Source organism: Bufo gargarizans, chromosome 9 (assembly GCF_014858855.1).
Source record: "Bufo gargarizans isolate SCDJY-AF-19 chromosome 9, ASM1485885v1, whole genome shotgun sequence".
In the NCBI taxonomy this organism is placed as follows: Eukaryota; Metazoa; Chordata; class Amphibia; order Anura; family Bufonidae; genus Bufo; species Bufo gargarizans.
This window is the reverse complement of record NC_058088.1, coordinates 45301150-45321830: the sequence shown is the minus strand read 5'-3', so window position 1 is coordinate 45321830 and position 20681 is coordinate 45301150. Positions and strand designations below refer to the sequence as shown.

The window sequence follows — 20681 nt, the reverse complement described above, 5'->3', positions numbered from 1 at the left end:
CTGATAGTGCAGTAGTAGTCCTGGCACTGTAGTATTAGTCCTGACACCGCAGTAGTAGTCCTGGCAGAATAGTAGTAGTCCTGACACTGTAGTAGTAGTCCCGACACTGTAGTAATAGTCCTGACACTGTAGTAGTATTCCTGATAACGTAGTAGTAGTCATGACACTGTAGTATTAGTCCTGACACCACAGTAGTAGTCCTGGCAGAATAGTAATAGTCCTCACACTGTAGTAGTATTTCTGATAGTGCAGTAGTAGTCCTGACACTGTAGTATTAGTCCTGACACCGCAGTAGTAGTAGTCCTGGCAGAATAGTAGTAGTCATGACACTGTAGTATTAGTCCTGACACCGCAGTAGTAGTCCTGGCAGAATAGTAGTAGTCCTGACACCGTAGTAATAGTCCTGACACTGTAGTAGTATTCCTGATAACGTAGTAGTAGTCATGACACTGTAGTATTAGTCCTGACACCGCAGTAGTAGTCCTGGCAGAATAGTAGTAGTCATGACACTGTAGAATTAGTCCTGACACTGCAGTAGTAGTCCTGGCAGAATAGTAGTAGTCCTGACACCGTAGTAGTAGTCCTGACACCGTAGTAATAGTCCTGACACTGTAGTAGTATTCCTGATAGTGCAGTAGTAGTCCTGGCACTAAAGTATTAGTCCTGACACCGCAGTAGTAGTCCTGGCAGAATAGTAGTAGTCCTGACAATGTACTAGTAGTCCCGACACTGTAATAATAGTCCTGACACTGTAGTAGTATTCCTGATAACGTAGTAATAGTCCTGGGACTGTAGTATTAGTCCTGACACCGCAGTAGTAGTCCTGGCAGAATAGTAGTAGTCCTGACACCGTAGTAATAGTCCTGACACTGTAGTAGTATTCCTGATAGTGCAGTAGTAGTCCTGGCACTAAAGTATTAGTCCTGACACCGCAGTAGTAGTCCTGGCAGAATAGTAGTAGTCCTGACACTGTAGTAGTAGTCCCGACACTGTAATAATAGTCCTGACACTATAGTAGTATTCCTGATAACGTAGTAATAGTCCTGGCACTGTAGTATTAGTCCTGACACCGCAGCAGTAGTCCTGGCAGAATAGTAATAGTCCTGACACTGTAGTAGTATTCCTGATAACGTAGTAATAGTCCTGGCACTGTAGTATTAGTCCTGACACCGCAGTAGTAGTCCTGGCAGAATAGTAGTAGTCCTGACACTGTAGTAGTAGTCCTGACACTGTAGTAGTAGTCCCGACACTGTAGTAATAGTCCTGACACTGTAGTAGTATTCCTGATAACGTAGTAATAGTCCTGGCAATGTAGTATTAGTCCTGACACCGCAGTAGTAGTCCTGACACTGTAGTAGTAGTCCTAGCCCTGCAGTAGTAGTCTTGAAAATATAGTAGTAATCCTGACACTGCACTAGTATTCCTGATGGTGTAGTAGTAGTAGTAGTCCTGATGGTGTAGTAGTCCTTCCCCTTATGTGTATGATACAAAACAGAAGTCTGTCTCCACAACCTCAAGGTGGAAAACTGTAAAAATAACCTAGAACCATCTGTGCCCCGTCCAGACTGCGGGGGCCACAAACCCCCAATCTACATCTCTGCTGGAAAGGAGAAGTGAGAACGTCTGACGTCACCACTGTTCCCCTTCAGACACCATCAGCGACATCCAGCCCCCCAAACTCCAATACTGGGGCTACACAGGGGAGCGCATATATATCATCGCTCCCTCTGGTAGAAGCTGGGGTGTTGTGAGAGTGGGGCCCCCCACCATCAGCTGCTTAGTAAGGGGAGGGGAGGCAATAACCCCCCATTATAATCCCCTGTAGTGTTACATGCAGGTGGGCTTCGTCACCTCCTTCAGCACATCCTCTGGAAGACCTTGGGTTTATCGTCTGATGGATCTTTCTCTGTGTCACCTGCTTGTGGCGTTTCAGTTTTATGTGGGGTGCTGCAGAGTGGGGGCGGGGGACAGGAAGACACGGCGCGCTGCAGGAAACAGACTGGTGGCACCAAGAAGTTACAGGTTGTAATCTGCATTTAGAGGAACATTGAAAGGCTCATCTGCCCAATTTTACAGGTGGTAAAGAACGTGTCCAGCTGTATTCAATAGTAAAATATTAACTTGTAGATGACTGTATTGTTGGATGTACGCAATAAAAATTCTCATTCAATGACAGCAAGCAGAGATCTAGTAAATGTGCAAATGAACAAAGATAAGGGAAGGTCATACAGCTCACCACTAAACCAGTAAATCCCAGGAAAATGTGGCGGAGCAGGAAGAGCCACTCCGGTCCAATACAGATAAGAAAAATCCAGCCCTGCGTCTCGATGAAACGATGTTTTATTTGACATGCTACGTGTTTCAGATGAATGCACATCACCCTTTATCATGGCACACCATCATGGATGACGTGTTCATCTGCATTTCCCTCTCTCTTTCCGCTTTATCACACATTCACACATCCGCAAGTGTTCTGCGGATCTGCAAATTGCGGATCCGCAAAACACGGACACTGGCAATGTGCATTCCGCAATTTCTGCGGACTGCACATCGCCGGCACTATAATAGAAAATGCCTAAACTTGTCTGCAATTGCGGACAAGAATAGGACATGCTCTATTTTTTTGCAGAAACGGAAGCACGGATGCGGAAGTGCGGATCCCCAAATGCAGACGCGGATAGCACATTCTGGCCCCATTGAAAATGAATAGGTCTGCACCCGTTCCGCAAAATTGCGGAACGGATGCGGACCCATTTTGCGGACGTGTGAATGGACCCAGCAATGCACGGGTACCGGCTGTGTGGCCGCCGTTTGCGGATGCAGACCCAGTCACTTGAATGAGTCTGCAATCTGCAAGATTCAGTCCGCACAGCAAAAAAATAGAACATGTGTGGAGGCACGGAGCAAATCTCACGGAAGTGCTCTATAGTGCATGCGAGCGTAACGTGCAGATCAGACGACCTCAACCTTTTGTTTTGGGTGTTAAGGTTCTGTACTTTGGCGCATGCGGGTGAAGGCGGAGAGGTTATTTCCAGAAGTCATGAGAGTATGAGAATCTAATCCTGCCGCAGGTTACCTCCGAACAATCTGCAATGTGATGGAATCCTTTGTCTCATGTCGGTGATTCTAATTCTGACTTATATTAGGAATTATTGATTTAGCAGATCCTTATATTCTGCAATCATTTACCAAGTGCAGCTTCACTGCAGCTAAACTCAGCAAATCCGGGCATAAATCATCAACGTGAGCATGGAGCCCCGGCACCTCACTGATCACAAGGGGTTAATGTGGAAACACACTGATACCACTTATACAATGTAACACATTTATTATGATCACATGATACAAACTTGACCAATAAGGAAAACAAACAAGTGGCAACTTGAACAATAAAGTTGTAAACGATCCTTCTGCCTGAAGTAATAGGCCGTGTTCACATGGAGTCAGATGATGGGTTTTTTCTGCAGTTCTAGGAAATCATGGCACAAATGCAGCAAAAGCCGCAATATGACTGCATTGTCTAAACACTGGGCAGACTGAAGCTTCAACCCATAATGGATGAGTGACAAGAAGACTCAGATCACTGGAGAAAGAGGTATCGAAGAGGGAGAGGAAGAAGGCGAGGGAGAGAAAGAGGAAGAGGGAGAGGAAGAAGACGAGGGAGAGGAAGAAGACGAGGGAGAGGAAGAAGAAGAGGGAGAGGAAGAAGACGAGGGAGAGGAAGAAGAAGAGGGAGAGGAAGAAGAGGGAGAGGAAGAAGAAGAGGGAGAGGAAGAAGAAGAAGAGGGAAAGCAATAAGAGGGACAGAAAGTAGAAGAGGGAGAGAAAGTAGAAGAGGAGAGGAAGAAGACGAGGGAGAGAAAGAGGAAGAGGGAGAGGAAGAAGACGAGGGAGAGGAAGAAGAAGAGGGAGAGGAAGAAGACGAGGGAGAGAAAGAGGGAGAGAAAGAGGAAGAGGGAGAGGAAGAAGGACGAGGGAGAGGAAGAAGAAGAGGGAGAGGAAGAAGAAGAGGGAGAGGAAGAAGAAGAGGGAGAGGAAGAAGAAGAGGGAGAAGAAGAGGGAGAGGAAGAAGAAGAGGGAGAGGAAGAAGAAGAAGAAGAAGAAGAAGAAGAAGAAGAAGAAGAGGGAAATCAATAAGAGGGACAGAAAGTAGAAGAGGGAGAGGAAGAAGAAGAGTGAGAAAAAGAAGAGGGAGAGGAAGAAGATGGAGAGAAATAGGAGGAGTGAGAAGAAGAGGGAGAGGAAGAAGATGGAGAGAAAGAAGAGGGGTGAGAGAAAGAATAAGAGGGAGAGAAAGAAGAGGACTTAGAGAAAGAAGTAGGAGAGGAAGAAGAAGAGGGAGAGGAAGAAGAAGAGGGAGAGGAAGAAGAAGAGGGAGAGGAAGAAGAAGAGGGAAAGCAATAGGAGGGAGAGAAAGTAGAAGAGGGAGAGAAAGTAGAAGAGGGAGAGGAAGAAGAAGAGGGAGAAAAAGAAGAGGGAGAGGAAGTAGAAAAGGGAGAGGAAGAAGATGGAGAGAAAGAATAAGAGGGAGAAGAAGAAGATGGAGAGAAAGAATAAGAGGAAGAGGAAGAAGAGGACTTAGAGAAAGAAGTGGGAGAGGAAGGAGTGAGGGAGAGGAAGAAGAAGAGGGAGAGGAAGAAGAAGATGGAGAGAAAGAAGAGGGAGAGGATGAGCAGCAACAAGATGGAAAAGTCTGAACCCAATGAGAAGTTAATAGGATCTGAAACCCACCATATGTTATATCTCCATTACCACCAGCACCATCATCTCTGGTAATAACCCCCAGACTCACTGGTCAGGTGACAGTACTTACGTGGTACAGGGGGACAGTGTTACTTTCGGCAAGAGAGAAGGTCAAGGCATCTTGCTGCGCAGGGTCCAGCCTCCCTGTTGAGGTTAGCATTGACGGGCTGATGGGGTAACTGGGGCTGCCCGGGTTCTTGCCTTTTTTCCTGGATCGGCGTCCCGTGTCCCTCTTGTTGTCTTTCTGGGTCACCGGCTCTTCTTGAATCACGAGGATTTTGTCATCGCTCAGGTAGCGCAGAAGCGAATTCTCAGAGTCAGTTTTATATGAAGGATGGAAAAAACAGAAAAATGAAAGGTAAGCAGAGAACAGCATCCGGGGAGGAGGCGCCAACACCTCTTCACTCTCAGCCACAGAACATGGCCTCTGACTTTTCTACTCCACCCACAGATGTCATCTTCTGAGGTAATAAGTCAGCGCTGAGTTAATGTCATCCTATGAGAAAATCCCTCTGAAGAACCTTCTAAACTTCATCTTCAATGTGACAAAAGTCCTGAAATCCTCTGTGCTGCTGAGGACCCTGCTCCTTCCACTATGTAACTCTCAGCCTGTGATCTCCACAAGATCAGCGCACTCCTCTCCTGAAATCCTCTGTGCTGCTGGGCACCCTGCTCCTTCCACTATGTAACTCTCAGCCTGTGATCTCCACAAGATCAGCACACCCCTCTCCTGAAATCCTCTGTGCTGCTGGGACCCTGCTCCTTCCACTATGTAACTCTCATCCTGTGATCTCCACAATATCAGCGCACTCCTCTCCTGAAATCCTCTGTGCTGCTGGGCACCATGCTGTTTCCATTATGTAACTCTCAGCCTGTGACCTCCCACAAGATCAGCACATTCCTCCCCTGAAATCCTCTGTGCTACTGGGACCCTGCTCCTTCCACTATGTAACTATGATCATTGTACTTTCCACAAACTTTGCATAAATGAATAAAACAGTTGAATAAATAAAACTTTTTATAATATATCCCATCAAGAACAAGTTCTTCTCCCCCCAAACTGACATTTTCTGCTAAATCCATCTTGAGAGAAGACGGACTGTCCGCTGACTAAAGCCTATAGAGAGATGATGGGGGGGGGGGGGGGGGGGGGGATTAGCTGCAGTGAGAGATCGAGGCACAAATGGCCTATTTAATACACACATTCTACTTATAAAAGTCTATGGGGAGGAGAGGAAGAATGAGAATGAGCTGCTAGAGAGAGAAAGAGGCATTTTTCTCTGATAAAATATATTACAAAGTATCTTATATTCACCTGTACTATTAACTTATGCAAAGTCACCACATGTGTAATATATAATGTAACGTTTGTGGATTTTATGATAGTTCAGAAGCTGCAGGCAGCACACACTGCACCACGCTGTGCCCCCACAGCCAGCAGAGGAAGTGACAGAGTGCAGCAGGAAACGGCATAGACATAATCATGTACTGTACAAGAGGAACCGAAGAACTAGAAGAACTACAAGTCCAAGCAATCAACCCCAGACACTTCCACTGGGAATCCACAGTCTACAGCTGCAGATTTTATATGTATTTTTTTCTGAGTATTTTTATGTTGTCCACGACATGTGACTTAACCCTTGAGGAGTTGCGACTCTGCCCAATACAGCAGAGATATGTGGAGCCCACAGTTTTTACTTATCCTGGCAGCTATAATTCACAGCAAGCAGAGATCTTGCAAATGGTGACAAATAGAAAACAAAAGTTTGAGAAAGTTGCAGAACGTTTAACTGTATAGTGATAAGGCTTTAATTACAGAAGACTGTACCGGCCCTTTCAGATGTCCTGTGTCTGCTGCTCTGGCTGCAGTGAATAGCACCTATATTCCCTCGATGGATGGGCAAGGCCTGTTACCTGTGAGCCCGCTCATCATGGGGAGCAGTTCAGGCAATACATATATGCAGAGAAACTGATACTCATCTAATTACCACAGCTCCTCTAACAATCCCCGTCATACACAGAGCCTGTGCTGAAGAGCTGACACTCACCTTTGCTTCCTCTCTTATACATATTGGGCTCCTTGGGGTCTCCAATCCAGCTGTATTCTGACGGCATCGACACCGGCCTCAGGTCCCCTGTGGGAGATAGTAGTCCAATTATACATACAGGAAGGCAAATCTCAGATAGAAGAGAGGGGCCCCATGGCAAACATCAGACTGGGGCCCCTATTACAGTGCTGGGTTTTACCACCCAGTATAGAAGGGCCTGGAGGTTTAATGACCCTTGGGCAACTACAGTTCCTTTACAGCAGGGATCTGCAACCTTCGGCACTTCAGCTGCTGTAAAACTACAACTCCCAGCATGCACACTTTCTTTGCTGTTCTTGTATCTGAATTCTGGGGTTGCAGTTTCAGAACAGCTGGAGCGCCAGAAGTTGTTAATCCCTACACTGGAGAGACGAGTCCTGTAAGGTTCTGCAGTAACAAAGGTAACAGAACCAGCTAGGGTTGGGCCCTCTCTGTGCAGGGGCCCCATAACAGCAGCTTGATGAGGTCTCAGGAGGTTCTCAAGCATCGGTGTGTCTAGCTTCGATGTTAATGAGGATTTCTCTCTTGTCATATGAAATTCTCACATTCCCCATAACAGATCAATTCTGGAGAATCTTTTCTCATTTTCAGGAGGAATAATGGAGGAATGGCACAATGTAGAGTTTTAAGATGTCCCAGAACTGTCAATACAAGTATTTACTATAACGGACCGAAGAGTGACAGTTATATAAATGGTGACTCGGTAAACCCGTTACAGATAGAACTTTGCTCTATGATGAATAAATTCAGCTTTGATATAGAAGTCTGCTCTGTAGGGTAATACACTAAGATATGTCATCTCTGAGGTGTGATGTCATCCTCTGAGATAATAAGTCAGCTCTGAGGTATGATGTCATCTTCTGAGATAATAAGTAAGCTCTGAGGTGTGATGTCATCCTCTGAGATAATAAGTCAGCTCTGAGGTATGATGTCATCTTCTGAGATAATAAGTCAGCTCTGAGGTGTGATGTCATCCTCTGAGATAATAAGTCTTTTCCGAGGTGTGATGTCATCCTCTGAGATAATAAGTCAGCTCGGAGGTATGATGTAATCTTCTGAGATAATAAGTCAGCTCTGAGGTATGATGTCATCTTCTGAGATAATAAGTCAGCTCTGAGGTGTGATGTCAACCTCTCAGATAATAAGTTAGCCCTGAGATAGGATGTCATCCTCTGAGATAATAAGTCAGGTCTGAGATGTGATGTCATCCTCTGAGATAATAAGTCAGCTCTGAGGTATGATGTCATCTTCTGAGATAATAAGTTAACTCTGAGGTATGATGTCATATTCTGAGATAAAAAGTCTTCTCCGAGGTGTGATGTCATCCTCTGAGAAAATTAGTCAGCTCTGTGGTGTGATGTCATCTTCTGAGATAATAGGTCAGCTTTGAGGTATGATGTCATCTTCTGAGATAAGCCAGCTCTGAGGTGTGATGTCATCTTCTGAGATAATAAGTCAGCTCTGAGAAGTGATGTAATCCTCTGAGATAATAAGTCAGCTCTAAGGTATGATGTCATCTTCTTAGAAAATAAGTCAGCTCTGAGGTATGATGTCATCTTCTGAGAAAAGAAGTCAGCTCTGAGGTGTGATGTCATCTTCTGAAATAATAAGTCAGCTCTGAGGTGTGATGTCATTCTCTGAGATAATAAGTCAGCTTTGAGGTATGATGCAATCTTCTGAGACAATAAGTCAGCTCTGAGGTATGATGTCATCTTCTGAGATAATAAGTCCGCTCTGAAGTGTGATGTCATCTTCTGAGATAATAAGTCAGTTCTGAGGTGTGATGTCATCCTCTGAGATAATAAGCAGTTCTGAGGTGTGAAGTCATCCTCTGAGATAATAAGCAGTTCTGAGGTGTGAAGTCATCCTCTGAGATAAGTCAGTTCTGAGGTGTGAAGTCATCCTCTGAGACAATAAGTCAGCTCTGAGGTATGATGTCAACTTCTGAGAAAATAAGTCAGCTCTGAGGTATGATGTCATCTTCTGAGATAATAAGTCAGCTCTGAGGTATGATGTCATCTTCTGAGAAAATAAGTCAGCTCTGAGGTGTGATGTCATCTTCTGAGATAATAAGTCAGCTCTGAGGTATGATGTCATCTTCTGAGATAATAAGTCAGCTCTGAGGTGTGATGTCATTCTCTGATATAATAAGTCAGCTTTGAGGTATGATGCAATCTTCTGAGACAATAAGTCAGCTCTGAGGTATGATGTCATCTTCTGAGATAATAAGTCCGCTCTGAAGTGTGATGTCATCTTCTGAGATAATAAGTCAGTTCTGAGGTGTGATGTCATCCTCTGAGATAATAAGCAGTTCTGAGGTGTGAAGTCATCCTCTGAGATAATATGTCAGCTCTGAGGTATGATGTCATCCTCTGAGATAATAAGTCCACTCTGAGGTGTGATGTCATCTTCTGAGATAATAAGTCAGCTCTGACGTATCATGTCATTGTCTGAGATAATAAGTCAGCTCTGAGTTGTGATGTCAACCTCTCAGATAATAAGTCAGCCCTGAGATATGATGTCATCCTCTGAGATAATAAGTCAGCTCTGAGGTGTGTTGTCATCTTCTGAGATAATAAATCAGCCCTGAGATATGATGTAACCCTCTGAGATAATAAGTCAGCTCTGAGGTATGATGTCATCCTCTGAGATAAGTCAGCTCTGGGGTGTTATGTCATCTTCTGAGATAATAAGTCAGCTCTGAGGTATGATGTCATCTTCTGAGATAATAAGTCAGCTCTGAGGTATGATGTCATCTTCTGAGATAATAAGTCAGCTCTGAGGTGTGATGTCATCTTCTGAGACAATAAGTCAGCTCTGAGGTATGATGTCATCTTCTGAGATAATAAGTCAGCTCTAAGGTGTGATGTTATCTTCTGAGATAATAAGTCAGCTCTGAGGTATGATGTCATCTTCTGAGATAATAAGTCAGCTCTGAGGTATGATGTCATCTTCTGAGATAATAAGTCAGCTCTGAGGTGTGATGTTATCTTCTGAGATAAGTCAGCTCTGAGGTATGATGTCATCTGAGATAATAAGTCAGCTCTGAGGTATGATGTCTTCTTCTGAGATAATAAGTCTGCTCTGAGCTCTGAGATGTGATGTCATCCTCTGAGATAATAAGTCAGCTCTCAGGTGTGATGTCATCTTCTGAGATAATACGGTAAGTCAACTCTGAGATATATCACCTGAGAAAATGTAAGCTCTGAGATATGTCATTTAGGAAAATAAGTCAGTTCTGAGGTGTGATGTCATCTTCTGAGACAATAAGTCAGCTCTGAGGTATGATGTCATCTTCTGAGATAATAGGTCAGCTCTGAGGTGTGATGTCATCCTCTGAGACAATAAGTCAGCTCTGAGGTGTGATGTTATCTTCTGAGATAAGTCATCTCTGAGGTATGATGTCATCTGAGATAATAAGTCAGCTCTGAGTTATGATGTCATCTTCTGAGATAATAAGTCAGCTCTGGGGTATGATATCATCTTCTGAGATAATAAGTCTTGTCATCCTCTGAGATAATAAGTCAGCTCTCAGGTGTGATGCCATCTTCTGAGATAATACGGTAAGTCAACTCTGAGATATGTCACCTGAGAAAATGTAAGCTCTGAGATATGTCATTTAGGAAAATAAGTCAGTTCTGAGGTGTGATGTCATCTTCTGAGACAATAAGTCAGCTCTGAGGTGTGATGTCATCCTCTGAGATAATAAGCAGTTCTGAGGTGTGAAGTCATCCTCTGAGATAATATGTCAGCTCTGAAGTGTGAAGTCATCCTCTGAGATAATAAGTCAGCTCTGAGGTGTGATGTCATCCTCTGAGATAATAAGTCACTTCTGAGGTGTGATGTCATCCTCTGAGACAATAAGTCAGCTCTGAGATGTGATGTCATCTTCTGAGATAATAATTCAGTTCAGAGGTGTGAAGTCATTCTCTGAGATAATAAGTCAGTTCTGAGGTGTGACGTCATCCTCTGAGATAATAAGCAGTTCTGAGGTGTGAAGTCATCCTCTGGGACAATAAGTCAGCACTGAGGTGTGATGTTATCCTCTGAGATAATAAGCAGTTCTGAGGTATGATGTCATCCTCTGAGATAAGTCAGCTCTGGGGTGTTATGTCATCTTCTGAGATAATAAGTCAGCTCTGAGGTATGATGTCATCTTCTGAGATAATAAGTCAGCTCTGAGGTATGATGTCATCTTCTGAGATAATAAGTCAGCTCTGAGGTGTGATGTCATCTTCTGAGACAATAAGTCAGCTCTGAGGTGTGATGTCATCTTCTGAGATAATAAGTCAGCTCTAAGGTGTGATGTTATCTTCTGAGATAATAAGTCAGCCCTGAGATATGATGTAACCCTCTGAGATAATAAGTCAGCTCTGAGGTATGATGTCATCTTCTGAGATAATAAGTCAGCTCTGGGGTATGATATGATCTTCTGAGATAATAAGTCAGCTCTGAGCTCTGAGATGTGATGTCATCCTCTGAGATAATACGTCAGCTCTCAGGTGTGATGTCATCTTCTGAGATAATACGGTAAGTCAACTCTGAGATATGTCACTTGAGAAAATGTAAGCTTTAAGATATGTCATTTAGGAAAATAAGTCAGTTCTGAGGTGTGATGTCATCTTCTGAGACAATAAGTCAGCTCTGAGGTGTGATGTCATCCTCTGAGATAATAAGTCAGCACTGAGGTGTGATGTCATCCTCTGAGATAATAAGCAGTTCTGAGGTGTGAAGTAATCATCTGAGATAATGTCAGCTCTGAGGTGTGAAGTAATCCTCTGAGATAATAAGTCAGCTCTGAGGTGTGATGTCATCCTCTGAGATAATAAGTCACCTCTGAGGTGTGATGTCATCCTCTGAGACAATAAGTCAGCTCTGAGATGTGATGTCATCTTCTGAGATAATAAGTCAGTTCAGAGGTGTGAAGTCATCCTCTGAGATAATAAGTCAGCTCTGAGGTATGATGTCATCTTCTGAGATAATAAGTCAGCTCTAAGGTGTGATGTCATCCTCTGAGATAATAAGTCAGCTCTGAGGTGTGATGTCATCTTCTGAGACAATAAGTCAGCTCTGAGGTATGATGTCATCTTCTGAGATAAGTCAGCTCTGGGGTGTTATGTTATCTTCTGAGATAATAAGTCAGCTCTGAGGTATGATGTCATGTTCTGATATAAGTCAGCTCTGAGGTGTGCTGTCATCATCTGAGATAATAAGTCAGCTCTGAAGTGTGATGTCATCCTCTGAGAAAATAAGTCAGCTCTGACGCATGATGTCATCTTCTGAGATAATAAGTCAGCTCTGAGGTATGATGTCATCTTCTGAGATAATACGTCAGCTCTAAGGTGTGATGTCATCCTCTGAGATAATTAGTCAGCTCTGACGTGTGATGTCATCTTCTGAGACAATAAGTCAGCTCTGAGGTATGATGTCATCTTCTGAGATAATAAGTCAGCTCTGAGGTGTAATGTTATCTTCTGAGATAATAAGTCAGCTCTGAGGTATGATGTCATCTTCTGAGATAATAAGTCAGCTCTGAGGTATGATGTCATCTTCTGAGATAATAAGTCAGCTCTGAGGTGTGATGTCATCCTCTGAGACAATAAGTCAGCTCTGAGGTGTGATGTTATCTTCTGAGATAAGTCAGCTCTGAGGTATGATGTCATCTGAGATAATAAGTCAGCTCTGAGGTATGATGTCATCTTCTGAGATAATAAGTCAGCTCTGGGGTATGATATCATCTTCTGAGATAATAAGTCAGCTCTGAGCTCTGAGATGTGATGTCATCCTCTGAGATAATAAGTCAGCTCTCAGGTGTGATGTCATCTTCTGAGATAATACGGTAAGTCAACTCTGAGATATGTCACCTGAGAAAATGTAAGCTCTGAGATATGTCATTTAGGAAAATAAGTCAGTTCTGAGGTGTGATGTCATCTTCTGAGACAATAAGTCAGTTCTGAGGTGTGATGTCATCTTCTGAGATAATAAGTCAGCACTGAGGTGTGATGTCATCCTCTGAGATAATAAGCAGTTCTGAGGTGTGAAGTCATCCTCTGAGATAATGTCAGCTCTGAGGTGTGAAGTCATCCTCTGAGATAATAAGTCAGCTCTGAGGTGTGATGTCATCCTCTGAGATAATAAGTCACCTCTGAGGTGTGATGTCATCCTCTGAGACAATAAGTCAGCTCGGAGATGTGATGTCATCTTCTGAGATAATAAGTCAGTTCAGAGGTGTGAAGTCATCCTCTGAGATAATAAGCAGTTCTGAGGTGTGATGTCATCCTCTGCGATAATAAGCAGTTCTGAGGTGTGAAGTCATCCTCTGAGACAATAAGTCAGCACTGAGGTGTGATGTTATCCTCTGAGACAATAAGTCAGCACTGAGGTGTGATGTTATCCTCTGAGATAATAAGCAGTTCTGAGGTGTGAAGTCATCCTCTGAGATAATAAGCAGTTCTGAGGTGTGAAGTCATCCTCTGAGATAAGTCAGTTCTGAGGTGTGAAGTCATCTTCTGAGACAATAAGTCAGCTCTGAGGTGTGATGTAATCCTCTGAGATAATAAGTCAGCTCTGAGGTAATGCTTCACACTCTTCCTCTCCCTGTCTGACACAATCAGTACTGTGCGCTACGCGCTCTCTTGGCTTCGTGTTTCGCCCCAGCCGTGTGTTCGGAGCAGATGGAGCAGACGCGGGCGACTATTTATAGAAAGGCTACATGTTAAATGCAGACAACGCTCGGCCTAATTAGCGCAGTCGCTTCCCGCTCGGAGACGCTGATGAGGTTACAGGATTGTGAACAGATGAATGAAGCGTCTGCTCTGACTGCGCAGCCCAGACACTCACACTCTGCCTCTCAGCTCCACCGCTCTGACTGCGCAGCCCAGACACTCACACTCTGCCTCTCAGCTCCACCGCTCTGACTGCGCAGCCCAGACACTCACACTCTGCCTCTCAGCTCCACCGCTCTGACTGCGCAGCCCAGACACTCACACTCTGCCTCTCAGCTCCACCGCTCTGACTGCGCAGCCCAGACACTCACACTCTGCCTCTCAGCTCCACCGCTCTGACTGCGCAGCCCAGACACTCACACTCTGCCTCTCAGCTCCACCGCTCTGACTGCGCAGCCCAGACACTCACACTCTGCCTCTCAGCTCCACCGCTCTGACTGCGCAGCCCAGACACTCACACTCTGCCTCAGCTCCACTGCTCTGACTGCGAAGTCCAGACACTCACACTCTGCCTCTCAGCTCCACCGCTCTGACTGCGCAGCCCAGACACTCACACTCTGCCTCTCAGCTCCACCGCTCTGACTGCGCAGCCCAGACACTCACACTCTGCCTCTCAGCTCCACCGCTCTGACTGCGCAGCCCAGACACTCACACTCACACTCTGCCTCTCAGCTCCACCGCTCTGACTGCACAGCCCAGACACTCACACTCTGCCTCTCAGCTCCACCGCTCTGACTGCGCAGCCCAGACACTCACACTCTGCCTCTCAGCTCCACTGCTCTGACTGCGCAGCCCAGACACTCACACTCTGACTCTTAGCTCCACCGCTCTGACTGCGCAGCCCAGACACTCACACTCTGCCTCTCAGCTCCACCGCTCTGACTGCGCAGCCCAGACACTCACACTCACACTCTGCCTCTCAGCTCCACCGCTCTGACTGCGCAGCCCAGACACTCACACTCTGCCTCTCAGCTCCACCGCTCTGACTGCCCAGCCCAGACTCTCACACTCTGCCTCTCAGCTCCACCGCTCTGACTGCGCAGCCCAGACACTCACACTGTGCCTCTCAGCTCCACCGCTCTGACTGCGCAGCCCAGACACTCACACTCTGCCTCTCAGCTCCACCGCTCTGACTGCGCAGCCCAGACACTCACACTCTGCCTCTCAGCTCCACCGCTCTGACTGTGCAGCCCAGACACTCACACTCTGCCTCTCAGCTCCACTGCTCTGACTGCGCAGCCCAGACACTCACACTCTGCCTGTTAGCTCCACCGCTCTGACTGCGCAGCCCAGACACTCACACTCTGCCTCTCAGCTCCACCGCTCTGACTGCGCAGCCCAGACACTCATACTCACACTCTGCCTCTCAGCTCCACCGCTCTGACTGCGCAGCCCAGACATTCACACTCTGCCTCTCAGCTCCACCGCTCTGACTGCGCAGCCCAGACACTCACACTCTGCCTCTCAGCTCCACTGCTCTGACTGCGCAGCCCAGACACTCACACTACACTCTGCCTCTCAGCTCCACTGCTCTGACTGCGCAGCCCAGACACTCACACTCACACTCTGCCTCAGCTCCACTGCTGACTGCGCAGTCCAGACACTCACACTCTGCCTCTCAGCTCCACCGCTCTGACTGCGCAGCCCAGACATTCACACTCTGCCTCTCAGCTCCACTGCTCTGACTGCGCAGCCCAGACATTCACACTCTGCCTCTCAGCTCCACCGCTCTGACTGCGCAGCCCAGACACTCACACTCTGCCTCTCAGCTCCACTGCTCTGACTGCGCAGCCCAGACACTCACACTACACTCTGCCTCTCAGCTCCACTGCTCTGACTGCGCAGCCCAAACACTCACACTCACACTCTGCCTCAGCTCCACTGCTGACTGCGCAGTCCAGACACTCACACTCTGCCTCTCAGCTCCACCGCTCTGACTGCGCAGCCCAGACATTCACACTCTGCCTCTCAGCTCCACTGCTCTGACTGCGCAGCCCAGACATTCACACTCTGCCTCTCAGCTCCACTGCTCTGACTGCGCAGCCCAGACATTCACACTCTGCCTCTCAGCTCCACTGCTCTGACTGCGCAGCCCAGACACTCACACTCACACTCTGCCTCTCAGCTCCACCGCTCTGACTGCGCAGCCCAGACACTGACACTCACACTCTGCCTCTCAGCTCCACTGCTCTGACTGCGCAGCCCAGACACTCACACTCTGCCTCTCAGCTCCACCGCTCTGACTGCGCAGCCCAGACACTCACACTCTGCCTCTCAGCTCCACTGCTCTGACTGCGCAGCCCAGACACTCACACTCTGCCTCTCAGCTCCACTGCTCTGACTGCGCAGCCCAGACACTCACACTCTGCCTCTCAGCTCCACCGCTCTGACTGCGCAGCCCAGACACTCACACTCTGCCTCTCAGCTCCACTGCTCTGACTGCGCAGCCCAGACACTCACACTCTGCCTCTCAGCTCCACTGCTCTGACTGCGCAGCCCAGACACTCACACTCTGCCTCTCAGCTCCACTGCTCTGACTGCGCAGCCCAGACACTCACACTCTGCCTCTCAGCTCCACTGCTCTGACTGCGCAGCCCAGACATTCACACTCTGCCTCTCAGCTCCACTGCTCTGACTGCGCAGCCCAGGCATTCACACTCTGCCTCTCAGCTCCACTGCTCTGACTGCGCAGCCCAGACACTCACACTCTGCCTCTCAGCTCCACTGCTCTGACTGCGCAGCCCAGACATTCACACTCTGCCTCTCAGCTCCACTGCTCTGACTGCGCAGCCCAGACACTCACACTCTGCCTCTCAGCTCCACTGCTCTGACTGCGCAGCCCAGACACTCACACTCTGCCTCTCAGCTCCACTGCTCTGACTGCGCAGCCCAGACACTCACACTCTGCCTCTCAGCTCCACTGCTCTGACTGCGCAGCCCAGACACTCACACTCTGCCTCTCAGCTCCACTGCTCTGACTGCGCAGCCCAGACACTCACACTCTGCCTCTCAGCTCCACTGCTCTGACTGCGCAGCCCAGACATTCACACTCTGCCTCTCAGCTCCACTGCTCTGACTGCGCAGCCCAGACATTCACACTCTGCCTCTCAGCTCCACCGCTCTGACACCTCCGCATTCCTGACAACTTTATCACTTTTATTCTAAATTTTGATTTTCTATAAATTTTCTCAGGCTTTTTCACAAAGTTTATGATTCTGCAGATTTAGTGGACATAGAGCAGAGCAATCTCCTCCCTAAACAAAGCAGAGTAGTTTTGCTTCCTCATGTCTTGTACTCCAGTCACATCCAGAGCTGCATTCACAGTTCGGAGCACACAGGGTATAGCAGTGATCAGATCGTACCGTGAGTAGGGGTCTTCTCTCTTCTCCGCACCCCGGTCGTTCTACCCCTCTCATATTCTGAGCCGACCTCGTGCCCCTCCCCTTCTACGAAAGTGTAATATTTGCCGCTCTCGTGCTCCAGGTAATAGCTGGGAGACTCGCAGCCTTTCATCACAGACTTGCTGACGCCATATTTATTGATGTCGTCACACGGCACAATCCCAATGTCGTCCCTGCGGGAGGCAAACACACGGTCAACCCCAGTAATAGTTTTATCATATCTCCACGCACTGAGCTGCAGTGTAAAGCATGGGGGAGATGAATGGTATTTAGAAGCAGTCTGAGGGGGAGGATTTCAGGCGATGCAGCAGAGGTGACGGACCGGGCGACCCAAGCACATCTTATAGTGACCTCAATGGGGAAAAGGATGAAATACAGAAAACATTTTACAGATGGCAGCTCGGTGTAGAAATCACTGAAGAAACCAGTAAGTTTGTGACCCCCTGGAAAGCTGCTCCATAACAGATCATAGACAAGGCCCCAAAGCCAGATCTTTACCTGGGGCCATAAAGTCCGGACACAGGAGAAAGAATGAAGACGTCATGCAGGGCCGGGCCGTCCAACTTGGAGGACATCCCCATGGTGCCCGTCGGGGTGGTGTTACCACTGGTGGGACTGGTGGGAATTATAGGCTGAGGGAGAAAGAGAAGAAGACGTCATTGAGAGAGGAAAATGTGTGACCCCCGATACAACGGTGCAGCCTGCGGAGCTCCCAGATAGAAGCAATGGCCAAAGCCCAGTGCAGTGCCCGGCGCAGACCTCTGCCACAGAAGCCAGCGCTGTGGGGGTACGCTGCAAGGGGCACTGCTATGGTACGCTATAGGTGGTACTGCTGTGGGGATATGCTGTATGGGCACTGCTGTGAGGGTACGCTGTATGGGCACTGGCACTGCTGTGAGGGTACGCTGTATGGGCACTGCTGTGGGGGTATACTGTATGGGCGCTGCTGTGGAGTTATACTGTATGGGCACTGCTGTGGAGTTACACTGTATGGGCACGGCTGTGGAGTTATACTGTATGGGCACTGCTGTGGAGTTATACTGTATGGGCACTGCTGTGGGGTTATACTGTATGGGCACTGCTGTGGGGATATACTGTATGGGCACTGCTGTGGAGTTATACTGTATGGGCACTGCTGTGGAGTTTTACATCAGACACGGAGGCTTCATATTGCTTTCTCTTCCTTTACTGATCACCATAGCAGCAAGGAGAAACAAAAACAAATGCAAATGGTCACCATAGTAACCCATACGTCCCACCCCTACAGCCCCAATATAAGGCTGCGTCCAAGGTGGTACTTCCTCTTTCTTGCTGCTCACCAGATAAGTAACATCTTCATTTTATCTGTTAGCGGTTTCTGTTCTCCCTAGGGGTTTATTTCGCTATAGATTATTCCCCTGGTTATTGTCTCCCCTGGGGTTTGGTTTTGTTCCTCCCTTTAGGTCCTTTAGGGATTGTGCAGCGGGATATCTCTTTTATCCTGCATTCTTTGTCCCAGGGGCTTTTTCCCTGTCATGGCAACCTCTGCCTTCCTCAGTATTCCCGGGTCCTAATTGCGCGCTGCGTTTTCCCCCCGGGACCCTTCCCTCTGGGGGTCCTTGTGTTTTCCTCCCTCTCCCCCTTCTCCCCGCGGGAGTTTGTTGCTTGGGGGTCCCATTGTGTTTTGGCGTCGCCGCTGGCCTTACCGCCATCTTTGCCTCCCCTGTGGTGGGCCACGCCCCCTCTTTGCGCGCGTCTGCTGCCCCGGCTCGGCGGCATTTCGCTCCACTGTTCGCGCTCTTTTGGCTGGCTGGAGCGAGATCTCGCGAGATCCGGCGGCCATCTTGGTTCCCGTTCCCGCGAGATCTCGCTTCCTCCGGTCTCCTGCGTGCCTGCTGCCGGTCACCTGTGCTACCGCTCCGCTCCCCTCTCTCCTGGGGTGATTAACCCCTCGTTTTCAAAGCGCTTGATACCTAGTTCCTCAGGCTCTCCTCACAGTCTTCCTACAGGTACCCTGTTCCCTGGGCTGGACCAGTATGGATCCCTCTGCCCAGTCCTCCCCCTCCCCCCTCCCTGGGGATGCTAGTCTCTCTGACTCAGACACACAGGCGCAGCTCATCCAGCGCTCTGTGTCTAATGCTATTTTACAGGCTATGGGTTCCATGTCCACTGTCTTATCACAGACCATCTCCCAGGCCCTGTCTGCACACCCCCTAGCTGGGGCCAGACTCGCTCCCCCTGAGATTGCTCAGCATTCTTTTGCTGCTGAACCTCCTGTTGGACAGGAGACAATGACCGGTGTGTTGATGACCACCCCAGACGACGCGCTGAGGTCGCGTAAAAGAGCTTGTCCCCGCCAGGCTGATAATTCGCGGGTGTGGAAACACGCTAGAGCCCATGCGGATGCCGACTCTGACTCGGATCTGGGTTCGGGCCCGGAGGATCCGGCAGAGGCTAGCGATTTTTCAGAGGAGGATGACGCCCCTCCGGGGTCCGACCCTATTGCCACTCCCCCTGCTGTTCCTTTAGCTAAGGATTCCTCCTCGGCCTCTGCTGACAATTTCCCTTTGGATTCCTCCGGGGCTCCCATGTTTGATCCTGAAGCCCTCCACCACCCTAGATCGGCGGAGTGGCTCCCCGACACTCAGATTAGTAGTTACCTGGAGCATTGGGCCCGCCGTCCTCTTTCCAAGGAGGCGCGCAGTAAGCTGCGGGCCGAGTGCCCTCGGCCTATTATACCCCATAAGGTCTGCGACACGCCCGTCGTGGACCCGAAAATGACCCAATTTTTGTCCAAGTCGGGGTGGAATGCCAAGAAGGGCTTAGACTCAGCCCTTAGAGGGTGCCAGGACAAGCTCCTGGACATTTTCGGTCCACTGGAAAAAATTATGGAATTGGCGGAGTCCGCCAGACATGAGGGTTCCCACATCGACCCTGAGGAGCTCACGGGCTGGGCCCAGTGGGCGATTTGCATTGCCGGGGGAACCAATGCATCCCTGTCAGTGGAAAGGCGCAAGGCCATCCTGCTTAGGATAGACCCCAAACTTATAAATCTTGCCCAGACTGAGACGGGCAAAGAAGCGGAAGGCCTGCTTTTTGGGGACTCCTTTATAAAGGACCTCAGCCGCTTCGTCGGCACATTTTCCGCTCTGGACAAGGCGCAGGCTACTATGCGCAGAGTCTTCCAGGGCCGAGTCTCTCACAGGGCCGGCAGCAACAGGGGCCGTCTGTCCGGCCGCTCCAGCACCCGAGGCAGGGGTGTATCCAGAGGCTCCTTCTCCCAGCGAGCTGCATTTCAAGACCAGCGGTCTCCCCCGACGTTCTTCCCATCCAGAGGGGGACAATGGCGCTCTCGTTCCTTCCGAGGAAACACGGCTCCCCGCAAGTCATCCGGTAAGTCAGACCCCGGACGGGGATTCTTCGGTACTTTGTGTAGGGGGCAGGCTTCGGCATTTTTTACACGCTTGGGAACTAATTACATCAGACCCATGGGTTCTGACGACGGTCAGGGGCTTCTCCATAGAGCTCATAGACACCCCTTGCTCAGTGCAACACCCACCGTCCTCTCTTCGGAGGGGATCGGACTCCGCCCGGGTGGACGGGGAGCTCTCTTCCCTCTTCCTCAAGAGAGCCATAGAGAGAGCTCACGGCCACTCAGGGGGGGTAATAAGCAACATTTTCTTGGTCCAGAAAAAAGGGGGTCAGATGCGTCCCGTCATCAATCTCCGGGCCCTAAACAGCATCGT

General features: G+C 48.6%; 1 protein-coding gene across 1 annotated transcript in view; it reads right to left on the bottom strand.

Annotated features, from left to right (window-relative positions):
* The window catches only part of LOC122919544 (connector enhancer of kinase suppressor of ras 2-like), a 258874-nt gene that overhangs the window by 56724 nt on the left and 181469 nt on the right, over positions 1–20681 (bottom strand). Inside the window, exons 9-12 of the mRNA XM_044268620.1 lie at positions 17455–17588; positions 16918–17129; positions 6792–6878; positions 4814–5061 (exon numbers count right to left, since the gene is read on the bottom strand). Coding sequence (XP_044124555.1) covers positions 4814–5061; positions 6792–6878; positions 16918–17129; positions 17455–17588 — 681 coding nt within the window. The remainder of the gene's footprint in view (positions 1–4813; positions 5062–6791; positions 6879–16917; positions 17130–17454; positions 17589–20681) is intronic.